This window comes from Tympanuchus pallidicinctus, unplaced genomic scaffold (genome assembly GCF_026119805.1).
Source record: "Tympanuchus pallidicinctus isolate F22 unplaced genomic scaffold, pur_lepc_1.0 scaffold28, whole genome shotgun sequence".
Classification (NCBI taxonomy): Eukaryota; Metazoa; Chordata; class Aves; order Galliformes; family Phasianidae; genus Tympanuchus; species Tympanuchus pallidicinctus.
In genome coordinates, this window is record NW_026294745.1 from 358,201 (window position 1) to 370,472 (window position 12,272).

At 45.5% G+C, this 12,272-nt stretch overlaps 1 protein-coding gene across 4 annotated transcripts in view; it reads right to left on the reverse strand.

The window, feature by feature from the left end:
- The window catches only part of GRK3 (G protein-coupled receptor kinase 3), a 44,418-nt gene that overhangs the window by 10,158 nt on the left and 21,988 nt on the right, over positions 1-12,272 (reverse strand). For all 4 annotated transcript variants that reach the window (XR_008208644.1, XM_052691042.1, XM_052691043.1 and 1 more), the window contains exons 4-12: positions 11,130-11,231; positions 10,685-10,759; positions 9,506-9,567; positions 8,807-8,858; positions 8,137-8,228; positions 5,528-5,627; positions 1,842-1,920; positions 941-1,071; positions 362-456 (exon numbers count right to left, since the gene is read on the reverse strand). Coding sequence is in view for 3 of the 4 variants with exons in the window: in XM_052691042.1 (XP_052547002.1) it covers positions 362-456; positions 941-1,071; positions 1,842-1,920; positions 5,528-5,627; positions 8,137-8,228; positions 8,807-8,858; positions 9,506-9,567; positions 10,685-10,759; positions 11,130-11,231 (788 nt within the window). In the remaining variant the exon portion in view is untranslated. The remainder of the gene's footprint in view (positions 1-361; positions 457-940; positions 1,072-1,841; positions 1,921-5,527; positions 5,628-8,136; positions 8,229-8,806; positions 8,859-9,505; positions 9,568-10,684; positions 10,760-11,129; positions 11,232-12,272) is intronic.

The following is a 12,272-nucleotide window of genomic DNA, read 5'->3' on the forward strand; positions in this document are numbered from 1 at the left end:
TAACAAAAACCCAAAAACAGGCACAACAAACCCTGTTTTTCCATCAGCTTCAGAATATTTAATTGTCCACTCAGGACAATTAAAACAATCCTGTACTTCAACTCAGTTTCTTATCTTCTGTGAACAATGAATCATCTTGAAATGATGTGTCATCTTCCAGCCATGCCTACACAGCAGCTGCTACAACTGTGCAGAAGAAGAGCCTGAAAGCCCCATTAAGGGTCCCCATCTCAGCTGTGGTATGAAGCCCGTGCCACGCAAGTGTTATTTTTTTCCTTTTAGGCAACATTAAATACTGAAGACACACAAAGAGTTTATTTAGCAATGACTGTGCAGAAGAGCTCCCATATGTAATACTTACACACTTGCGTGTGGCTTCTTTTTGGAGAAATCACAGGCCAGCCCCAGATCTGATATCCTCACGTGCCCGTGTTCATCCAGCAAGATATTTGCAGGCTACAAATGCATGAACACAGAAAGGTTACTCTTGGTACTTCTCAGCTGATGGAATTACAAACTGAATGCAACTGACACTTCCCAGATAAAACCCACATCCCAGCAGAGCACTACCATCACCTTCACTGGGACGTTCCAAAGTGCTGAAGCAGAACAGAAGAGAATAAAACAGACAAGGCTCCTGTCACACACGCTCCTCTATCAGGGCTCTCAGACATCGAGTACACTCCCTGAATTAATAGCATCATTAAGACGTGAGACGAATAACACTGCACGGGATTCATTCTGGCACCAAGGAAGCATCCCCAAGGCCTGCTAAGCAGGATGAGAGCGCAGTTTGCTGAAGCATTATGAGAAAATTTAGCCAGTCATAAACAATTTATATCCTTCTCAAGAAGAGATTTCAGATAAGATCTTTCTCTGCCCTCCGTTTGCTGCTATGTAGCAACCCCTGTGTGAGTGCAGTCCCTGTGTTAACCATTACCTTTAGGTCTCGGTATACAACGAAGCGATTGTGCATGTGTTCTAAGCCCAGGATGATTTCAGTAGCATAAAACCTCATTTCTTTTTCAGAAAACACTCCGTGCTGGGAGAGGTGGTAGTGCAAATCTCCTCCTGAAAGTGGGAGAATTGAGAGCTGTCAAACCTGGTCTCACTGGCAGACTGTGATACGGGGGGCACTCTGTGGATTCTAATACGCAGAGGAACACAAAGGGACCAGACCCCAAAACACCTGAGAAAGTCAGTAAATAAACGGGATTCATCTGAAGCTCCATTTCAGAAGCAGTGTATTCACATCTGCTTTCAGCTAATCCAGCAACTGAGTCTTAGTGCAAGGGATTACCAGAGCCAGAGAAATGCAGTTGTATATGCAGTTCAGTGGTGAACTGAACTAATTAGCCTAAGCACATTCATGCTGGGATGTCTTCACACCTTCCTCATCAAAGAACAGCCACAATGCAATGTCACTGGGTGAGCGACTGCACACCACCAACACACCCAACCTCCCCAGAAAACTCTTTCTGAACACACCACAGATTTAAATCACCTTGAGTTTGACACATCGCTGTGATTTTCACGAGAATCCTCACAGAAAACACCAAAACCAGTCTGCATCCCTTGCAGGACCTGAGCTCTGCTCACTTTCCAGCCTTTCAGCCTACCAGTTTCCCTGACATCTGTTTAAATCTGTTAATGTTACAGAGCAAAGGAGATTTTTCAACCTGCATTCTGCATTTCCTGCTCCAGGTCTACTGACCCCTCCTGCTCACAGGCTGATGCTTTGCAGCTCAGTGTATTTTCCCCTCATTCTCCTCGTGATCTCAGCCACTCCTCCTGCCAACATTTCTGTAATACCATCACCATCTCCATTTAGCCTTGCTTACCATTCATCAGGTCCAGAATGAAACAAAGTTTGTCAGGGGTGTGGAAGGCATAGGTCATACACACTATGAAAGGGCAGTCCTAGAAGGAAAGGAGCAAAGGGTTCACATCAGGTGATGAACACATTACTACTCACAGAAGCCACAAGCAAACGTGATGCTCTCCTGTGATATTTGCCAATAGTCATAATGATTTTCTAAAGCAATTTGTTTACTAATCTGGGTACTGTGATGCTTTGCTCGAGGTTTAGAGGTCTTAAGCTTTTGCTCTCTCATTTCAATATGAAAGTTAAAAAGCTACTAGGAGCCAAAGAACGACAAAATGCAGCTGGCATTACCATCTTCCAAACACTTCCAGCCACAGAAGGCAGAGGTATTCTAGAAGCATTTCCCCCAGTTTGTGCTCGATTAACATGAAATACACATTAAAGTAAAGGGAAGGTAATGCTGTTCCCATGAAGTTAAAGGCTGCACACCATTTCCCATTCCCACGATTTCAAGGACTCCCAGCAGTCAGAATCCCAAAGGAAAGGGACCCGTGTCCTCACCCATGCACTGGTGCAGCCTGCACAGCACTGAGCCCTGACACCCACTGAGCCCTTCAGCTCCCAGCAGCGTTTGCAGCAGGTGAGTAAAAGGAACAGAAATACACTAGGAAGGAAATCACAACTCTTGTCTCGTATGGAACGCAGGGGAAGCAAGAACAGCAAGCTCAGCACCACGCACAGCCCTGCAGTCAGGTTCACAGGGCATGGGTTCAGCCAGGTGCAGGGAGGGACAGTGGGCTGCATCCCACTTCCTGATGCTTTTCAGCACTTCCCATTGATGTTTAACACGTGCAGCTATAAGCAGTATAGCTGGATCAACATCTTACTGTCAGTCACCTGTACAAACGCACACGCTAAAGAACCAGGGCAGAAAGCTGAAATCCTCCCCTCTTCATTAAGGCAATGGTGCAAGCAGCTCGTTTATAGGATGGCTGTTAGTTCGTTGGCATTCCCTAAGGCCATACAAAGCCAGAGCTGTATCCTACAACAAACCCTACAGGGGGCTGTGCTCTCCAAACACACGGACTGGGCCATAAATCCAACATCTGAGGGCCCAAAGCCCAGATGCTGGCAGGAAGACACAGCACCATGCAGGAAGCACCAGCATGACCTAATATAACTTTGACACGTGCTAATGACTGCAGCACTGATAGCGAAAGCTCTAGGAGTCTTTCACAGAAGCTTTCTGCTTCCCAGTTCAGCAGCAGTACTACATGGTGGCCTTGGGCTGCAAGGCAATGTGGCAGCTAATAGACATGACTTCTTCTAAGCACCATATTCCTCCCCAAACTGCACTACTGCAGCTACAAATGAAGTTTTGGAACAAAACCTTGAGTTTTCTGAGCTAATGTGATCATTCAAACATGCACCCGAACAGGCTAAAGTCTTGCAGCAATCAAACCATCCAAAAGGATTTAGTGGCAACATCTAAACGCCATAACACACACCAAGGGTGTTTCTATCCCAGCAGACAACATGCCCAGATTTTAATTGACTACATTAAATCTGCAAGTGTAAACGCAGTGCATCACTCACTGTGGTGTAAGTATTCCTCATTTAATGGCTCTCCTCTCATTGTTTAACAGAGAGAAACATTGGTGCAAGTGCCATTACAGACATTCCTCACACAAAAGGAACTGCCCATGGTTTGGTGGAAACCCCAGAACCCCACAGGGGTCCCAATAAGCTTTGGGGCAGACTCCATTTTGAGCATAACCAAGGCTCCTAAAGCCATCAGTACACACAAACCCAAGGAAGAACATTCCTGCCCTGCTCCGTTCACCAGGCAGCTCCCGTGCCTGCAAAGCACAAAGCTGTCCCGATGCATTGGACTGGGGAGCTCTCTGTTCAAGAAGGAACTGTGAGTGCCAAAATCTGAGGTGGGCTCACTAAAATGATTACACAGACATCTGTGTAATCTGCACAGCTGTTGTTGTGTGTTCTGCAGACATCTGGATTCCCCATTACATGACTAATTGTGCCAAGATGAAGCACAGAGCTGCCACGGGGAAGGCAGGCGCCATCAAACCCAGCAGCCTGCAGCCAGACACAGAATGAATCACCTCATTCTGCCATTTTCAAAGCTATTCCATCCTGCATATTCAAACTGCTCCAGCATTTCTTGCGTCAGCAGGTGTAGCTAACCTGAATGGATGGCATTTTGACTGAAGCCTCTCTTTTCAAGCTCTTGCAGAATGCAGAAGTCCCACTAATGAGCTGATGAGCCCTAACAGAACAACAAATGGTTCTTCTTGCTCTGCTGCTGCTATGTGACAGCGAGGCATCACATCAGCCAACGAGCTGCAGCACCAGCAGCCTCTTCTGTTTCAATCTTCAGACACAAAAATTCACATTCAGCACCGGACCAAACGAGTCACAAATTGAGGTCAGTAAGACAGTGATTACTAATTTGCCTAGGTTTCTTATCTAGCCTCCACAGCAGAATTCCACCTTCTTGGACTCCTGACACCGCTGTACAAGCTGCAATTCATCCCTGCATTCATCACCTGACAGCAGAAGAGCTCTGGCTGGCAGGCTTCCGTCCTGGAGCACTTACCCAACTACATGCACAAGAATTCAGGCTGCCTGGGGGATACACCCACCTGGAGGCTCCTGGGGCTGGCAGAGGACAGCAAGGACACTGGGCTTGCATTAAACAATGCTCAGTGCACCACAAGTGAAATTTAAACAAAAAAAAAGGGAGGGATCAGCATTTGCTAATCCTTCTGGATAATGCAGAGCCTAAATCAGGATTTAAATAATCTCCACAAAATACAGATCTCATCTCAGAGCATTTCCTCTGCGCTGTCTTGCGAGCTCAAGCAGCAGCCTTGCACTGCAGGCACCACGGTGTTTGCACACCTGCTGTCCTGCAAGTCCACAAGAGAATCGCATGCAGTTCCTCCTCAATCCTTCCTTCAAGCAGGCTGCAACAAGGGGCTGTATTTACACTGAACTGAGAACCAAACTCTGAATTCATATGCAACCGTTATGAGGAAAATTAACCTTTTTACCAACATCACACGTAACCATGGTGACACAAGCTGATTGCAATTCTGCTTAACGAGGACAGCATGCTGGAAGGTTCTGGCACCCTGAAGCCTGCTCTCAGCACAGTTCATTTTAGACAGGCTCGTAGCTAGATGGGCAGGCTTACTTTTACACCTCTACAGCAACACAGCTCATGTAAATAAAACAATTAAATGGACATTGGATATTGAACTTGTTGGATAACACTGGAGCCACAGAGAAAGGAGGGAGAACTATAAATGAAGTTTTTTCTCTAAAAGAGCATCTCGTGTTCTCCATTCTGTAACCACAGCAGAAAAGGAAATGTTGTTTACAAGGCAGAATAACATGCTGGGAATGTTTCAAGTACAAATACGTGAAAGATGAGTATTGATACGCTGAGAGGATTAAGTGAGAGAGAGAATTAGCAGAGCAATGGGAACCTCCTTGAGGCTCTGTACCTGAGCAGCAAGCAAGTAAATCCATTCTGACTTCAGCCACACTGCTGGAATCAGTGGGGAGGGCTCAGGGTGAGGGTAGGTTAACTCTCACATCTCACACAGATAAACTGCTGGAACATGTTTTACACGTAGCAGTCATAATGCAAAAATAAAAAGGAATAATAATACTTACTCCCGTACTGACGAGAGACAGCATAATTCTTTCATTTAAGGCTAATGTTTCTCCTTGCTTCATCTTGATTCTCTTCTTATCTAAACATTTCATTGCATACCTGAAAATAATAACCATTCAGAACAAGAACCAGAAAAGATTTCCTCCTATATTCAGTATGATTAACTTGCAGTTACACAATGCTTCGTTAATGTATCCTGCAAGCAGGCTCTTTAATTCAAACACTTCAACCCAGTACTAAAAGCATCAGTACCAAGAGTCATGGCAAAACAAAAACAGCTCTGAAATCTCACAGAATTAAAATGTTTCCAACAGAAGCCTCCTAACAGACAAATGTGCTTCAACAGACAATTCTGTGCCAAACAACCACAGGAATTACACGTCACATATCCAGTTAGCGATAGCTACAAGCAAGGATTTGCAGTATGAATTAAGTTACAGAGACCCTCTCACGGTTCCATGTAATCCTGGCAGTTTAAATTCCACCAGAAAAATAGTATCTTGAGTGCACACAGAGTTTCACATATATGTATGCTTAAAATGTGTTCTCTACTCCAAAGGAATGTATAGGAAAGCTTTTTAATCACCTTCTGCAACCTGTGCTATAAAAATGAGTGATGCTTTGCTGCAAAAAGCACGTTACCCTCACAGCTGCCAAACAAGAGGAGGCTGCGATGCTCTGGGCCCACTGGGAGGAGGACAGGAGTGTTCTTCCACAGGAGATCCCTAGCGCTGGGCTGCTGTGGGTTTTAGGATGAGGCCACCGTGTGTAAGCCAAGCTCGGATCTCGCATCGCAGGCCATGATCGCCATGCACGTGTTGTGTGTGAGTGGGGAGAGTGAGAGCAAGCAGGCTGGCATCTGGGTTTCTAAAACGGGGAACGCATTTGCAGCACGTGCTCCTGCTGAGCAGGCAGGCGCTGCCTATAAATAACGCCTCACACGCTGCCCTTCGCTGAGCTCCATGCGCACGGCTGGAATCCTCCTCTCATCCTCACCCCAGCGTCTGCTCTCCCTCTCCTTCCAGCTGCCCCTTCAGCTGGATCTGGCCCCTAGCTACACGCCCTAGAAGGAGGTGACGTGAAAAAGCCTCAGGTGTGTCTGTGGGTTAGTGAACACCGATGGCGTTTACCTTGTGGGCTGGCTTCCCAAGCTCCTTGCAGGCAGTAAGCGCAGCAGAGGCAGCCATCTAGAGTGGTCGGGATCTGGATTGGGGACGGGCAAACAGGTTTGGATTAAGAACGAACTAAACCAAACCTCTACCCAGCAGCTGAACCTCATCTAGCTTCGAATCTGGGAGAGCCTGGCTTCCCCACACTTGGCCTTTCTGCACTATTTAGACCTGAGAAAGCTGGCCTTTGCTTCCCCTGCTAGTCCTGAGGCTTGCCTACCTCCAGCCATAGCAAAACCTGGATGTGAACATGGCTGGGAATGTGAGAACGACCTGTCTGGGCAGATGCCTACTCAGTGTGGCTCAAGTTGAATAAAACATTTATTTTTGTCCATGGACAAATTAATGGGTTGTATAAGGACATAAAAAAGGTACCAAAGCAAGAATAAAGACAGCATCGTTAGTAGCAGTATTAATGTCAGTACTTGAGGTCACTGCAAAAATACTGAGCGCGATGGTAACAGTAAGATGCCTTCCACTGGTTAATAGCTCAGAACTTTATTATTACTGAGATGCAGAACACACACACACCAGTGAAGCCAGCAGTAACTGCAGACGTGGCACTCCAAACATACCATGCTTGGGTAGGATAGAAACATGTAAAGATGGTCCCTGGGCTATAATTGTTAGGAGAAGAGCAAGATGGAAAGGGGAAAAAAAAAAACCATATTGAGAACAGTTTGTTAAATCAATGCCCAGACGTTCAAAACAGGGCATTATGGGACACTTATGCCTGGAAATTGAAATCTGTTGATTAGGACAAGCATATGAATGGTGAGACCAGCAAAAGATCTTGCAGTTCCCACTGAGAGCTCTGTTAAACAAAATCCGACACTGAACTGCATTCTTCCAAATGCAAGCATCACTGCTTTTCCCAGGGAAACATGGACCCATCAGGGCAGAAACTTATGCAATTACACAAATGTAGAATAGCACATGCAGCCTCTGCCCAGGGATGACCCTGCAGACCAAGCAGTGCTGTGGTCTGTGTTCCTCTGCCATCCTCCAGTGCTCCGTGAGCACCAATGAGGTACCAGGACCTTCAGCAGATGGGGAGTAACACCTCACACCATCACCATGTTTTCATACAAACATCATTTGGCACTGTGAGCTGCTGGGCCAGGAAATCATTTAAGCACACACTTAATTTTAAACACATGTGCAGCCTCCGCTGATTTTGACAGGACCATTTAAATGAGGGATATGCTTACGAGTGGTGCTAGCCTGGAGCCCTGCTGCATGGCACACAGCAGGACCAAACAGCAAACGAAGCTTAACGATGATCCAGGAATCAGAACCTCTGGGGATCAAATTTAATTAGAAGGAAATATGCAGCCATGCAATGCTGCTTTGCAGTGATTCTGTGTGAAGTAACCAGAAGGATTTCCTTGCACAGATCAGAGTTCACAGCTATCTTTAAAGCATGTGCATATACTCACATTTTTCCAGTGTCTGCTTTTCTGCAACCGTACACTTCACCAAATCCCCCTCTTCCAATTATTCTATGTACACTAAAGTCATTCATGGTCAGCTGTAAGCAGGAGAAAAAAAAAACAACAAGGAAGACTTTATTATTTCAGTAAGAGGCTTAACTGTTGTCATTCATATTGCATTTACTGTTTTGGGAAAAGGTGCTCTTTATTCTTTGTATTTTAGTGCACTTGCAGGCACCACTGTGTTGAGTACAACAGAAGGAGCCCTGAGCCTGCACTGGCTAAAGGCTGATGGCCTCACTCATACAGAGCTGCAGCAGAGGATGCTGCTCCTACACAGCCACAAAGGAGCACTGCAGAGGGACAATGGTTGAGGCCAAAGAAAGGCTGAGGGCAGTGCTGGGACAGTGCTGCAGCTGCAGTGGGACTCAGAGGGGGAAACAATCGGAGCAGCTCAGCTTCTTGCAGCTCTCACAGCAATCCCAAAGCTGTCAGCTCAGGGCAGGCAGAAGGGACGTCCAAACGGAACTGCAAGGACTGCATGCCTAAGAATAGAGCAGCGTATCAGTAACACTCCCTGTACTTGATAAGGCCTTTTGAGAAGCAGGATTCAAAACTGAACATTTTCTTCCCCGCATCAGCCTTTGACAAGATAAATATATGTGTAAGTACTTACATGAATATTTAGCTCTACATTTTTCCATTGACAGAATCTAGTAAACTTGTCACTGTAGAAAAGAAGTTTAAAAGTTATCTGAGACTCCTGTGTAAAGTATCACAGAAAGCATTGAGACTCTGATACTGAAAAGGAGATGTGCAATGCGGTGTGCTGTGACATTCACCGACACAGGCCTGCTTTTAGGCAATCATAATCCCACCCCCTCCACAAAAACCACTACTGGGCAGTGCATCTCTCATGTCCTACATCCCTGTAAGAGAAAGCGATCAGCTCAGAGCATCGCTGCAGATGTCAGTGTTCATTTTTGAAAACAACTAACTTTGGAACTAACCAACAATCAAACGGCATAAAGGGAAATGTAATTAAAAGCAAACAGAGGCAGCTCAATTTATGTTAATGAACCTCTGCATCCCCCCAAGGAACGTTTTCAACTCATTTTTAACTTAACGTAGGAAAAACATAAATAAGCAGCACACGCTGCTGCCAAAAAGCAGTCTTCCATTTCCATATAAATAATTTAGTCTTTATTTTCAAAATAAGGAATAACAGTTCTATGGAGTCGTTCGTAAGGTGTGCTAACTAAGGATTAAATGAAGGTTACTAAGCACGTTCAGCTTATTTTACAGCAATACTTAAGGGATCTGAACTTCTACTATGGCAGATGGAAAGTTCACATAATAGAGCTCATGTCCATACCTTTCCATAAATTTTTGGAATATTTTCCCTCGGAGGCTATCGCAGATCTCTTCTATATATGGCTACAAAGGATGAAGAGGCACACATAACTGTAAGCATATGATGAGCTGGGCATGCACCACCACCTCTCACACACAGCTGGCACACTGAGGTTTGGAGCTGGCTCCCTGCAGCTCTCACCAATCTCAGCCACTTGGCAATCTGCAGCAACCCTAATCCCAGACAGATGAAGAGCTCTCTGCACCCACTGTACACAGCCCTGTGCAGCAGCAGCACTTCCTATGTTTTCCCTGGATAAAGCTGAGGCAAGCATTTCAGCTTCACTGAACTTTAGGAACCTGAACAGGTGCCCTGAAGTGAAACACAAAATATTGTCACCAGCTAGAAAACACTGTGTTCCCCTCGGGGAGAGCTGAATGATCCCTGCATGCAGCCCCTATAAATGGCTAACAAGTACAAAGCCATCACAGTACAGATCTCCCTGCTCTGCACTGCCCAGAGCTGCTGGGCCCCTCTGCCCTTCTCTCCTGAGTATGGAAGCACCTTCAGTTCCCAAATGACTTCGTCCAAGCAGAAGTGCTTCCTCACGTTGTGTGCCAGCACGCAGAGATCTCAAATCCCAACCCAATTAGCAGGGAGCTGTAACTCAAGCAATGTAGGTATCAGTTTGTCACTTCACCTAATTGCCACGTTAAAAACAGTTCACTGAGCAGTAAAAACAACCAGGCAGGGGCAATATTCACAAAGATTGACATCAAAGAAGTGTAAGCTTGTAAACACTCCCATGATGGGTGAGGTTTATTATCTGCACAAACAAACTGTGAATTTAGCTACAAAAATGAGCACAAATCTGAATTTCTTGTTTTTTGTCGATCTGGATTGCAGTGCAACAATACAAAAAGCATTTCACATCTCCTTTATTTTCTAAACTAAATGAAACCACTGGAGATTAATAACTCAGAAAGTGGGCCAGAATAGCACTTTTTTCTGTATTCAAATGCAGGAAAGAACAGTAATTTATAACTTTTGTTCAGCTGAGAGAAACATTCTGGTATTGCTATCACAGAGAACATTCAGCAGTACCTTTGGATTCTGTCTCTGTAAGAACACATTTGTCTCCATGCACAACGTCTCTTACTGTCAAATAAGTGAAAGAAACGTCAACAGACTGAAGCTCACCTGGAAAAGGCTGGCTGGCACTTGCTTCTTGGATAAATGTGTTTGTACGTGATCTACAGCTTGTTTGGAGAAAGGCTTTGGGAAAAGAAGACAGAGAAAGATTTCAAACAGTTGGAAATGTTTCCTTTACGGTCACAGAGCTGCCGTCCTTCTAAACATCAGAAAAAATGCACATAATGCAATGTAAATCATGCTCCCAACTTTTCTTTTAGTTGAGAGCACGCCAAGGGGGTTCATAGGATCACCAAGGTTGGAAAAGACCTCTAAGATCATCCAGTCCAACCGCGCACCCACCACCAATATTTCCCACTAAACCAGGTCTCCCAGTGCAACACCAAAGCATTCACTGAGCAAAAGCTTCGTTTGGAGGAGACGTGGCCCTGTGCTGGCCCTGGTGGCACTTTGGCACGGGTTGGGATTGCTGTCGGCACGGAGGGCTACGCACGTGGGAGCAGGAGAGCAGCTCCTTCATGATGTACGTGTCGTAGATCTGGCGGCTCCTGCTCAGGCGCTCCTCCTCGGAGTCCAGCTTCTCGTACTCTTTGATCTGCAAGGCCAGAGGAAGGGCCCATCACATGAGCACATCTTTAATACCGTTCAGGTCTTTGGCAAATGAAGGACTTTGCTTCGGCCAAAGCTTTGCTTATCTTCATTTTTTTCTTAGTTAAGACATGTAGAACCACAATTACACATGATGTGAGGTTTCCCTCCCAATTCTTTTCTTAAGCAAGAAAGCTCGTTTGCCTGAAATTCCCACAAAGCTCCATTTCCTACAGCTGTGTGACTGCAGTGCGTTTCCCTCAGCTCAGTTTTGCTTTTGTTTTAGCATCACTCAGGAGCTGCTCTATGCACAGGTGGAACTGAGGAGCCCAGAACGAAGCCAAGGAAACCCCCAGCCCAGCCCTGGTGTTCGCTGCCTGCCATTAGGCAGCAGTTCTACTGCCACCTCTGACCTCTTCCCCCTTGGGACCATTTTATAATTACAGTGATACAAAACATCTTTGGTACGTTGTTTTTAATTAATGCCATGCCTCAAAACAATTAGAGCAGCAGAGGAGCCCCATTGTGCATCACCTGAGCTCAGCCTCATTCTCATGGGCACCACAGACAGCATAACCCACGGACACAGCACCCCAAAGCTGCAGGGACACCCCTGCCAACCCCAGTTCACCTTCACACAGCAGCTGATAAAGAAGCTTTCAAGAACTGCCATTAGCTTTCAAGCACCTTGACGTTCTTTTTTCCTTGTGTTTTTTTGTTTGAAACCGATCCGGATGAATCACTCATCCACTTAAATGCTCGATCGTGACTTAAGCTGCAGCACTGTGTGATCCCTGGAGTACGGAGCCTTTCTGCATCGAGTGATTTTTAATGTGGCAATGCACTCAAATTATTCCACATGTAATAAGTGCGGCAAGTAAATCAAATATATCGGGAAGAAAAGCTCAAGAATCCAGCACATCACAGGAGAAGATGTAATGAACTTCTTTAAATATCTTCAATAGGATTTTTCCAAAAGTGCATGACAAAGCATTTAACATCTTTTTAAGCAACACTCCGCTAATAACCTAAAAATACAATTTCACAT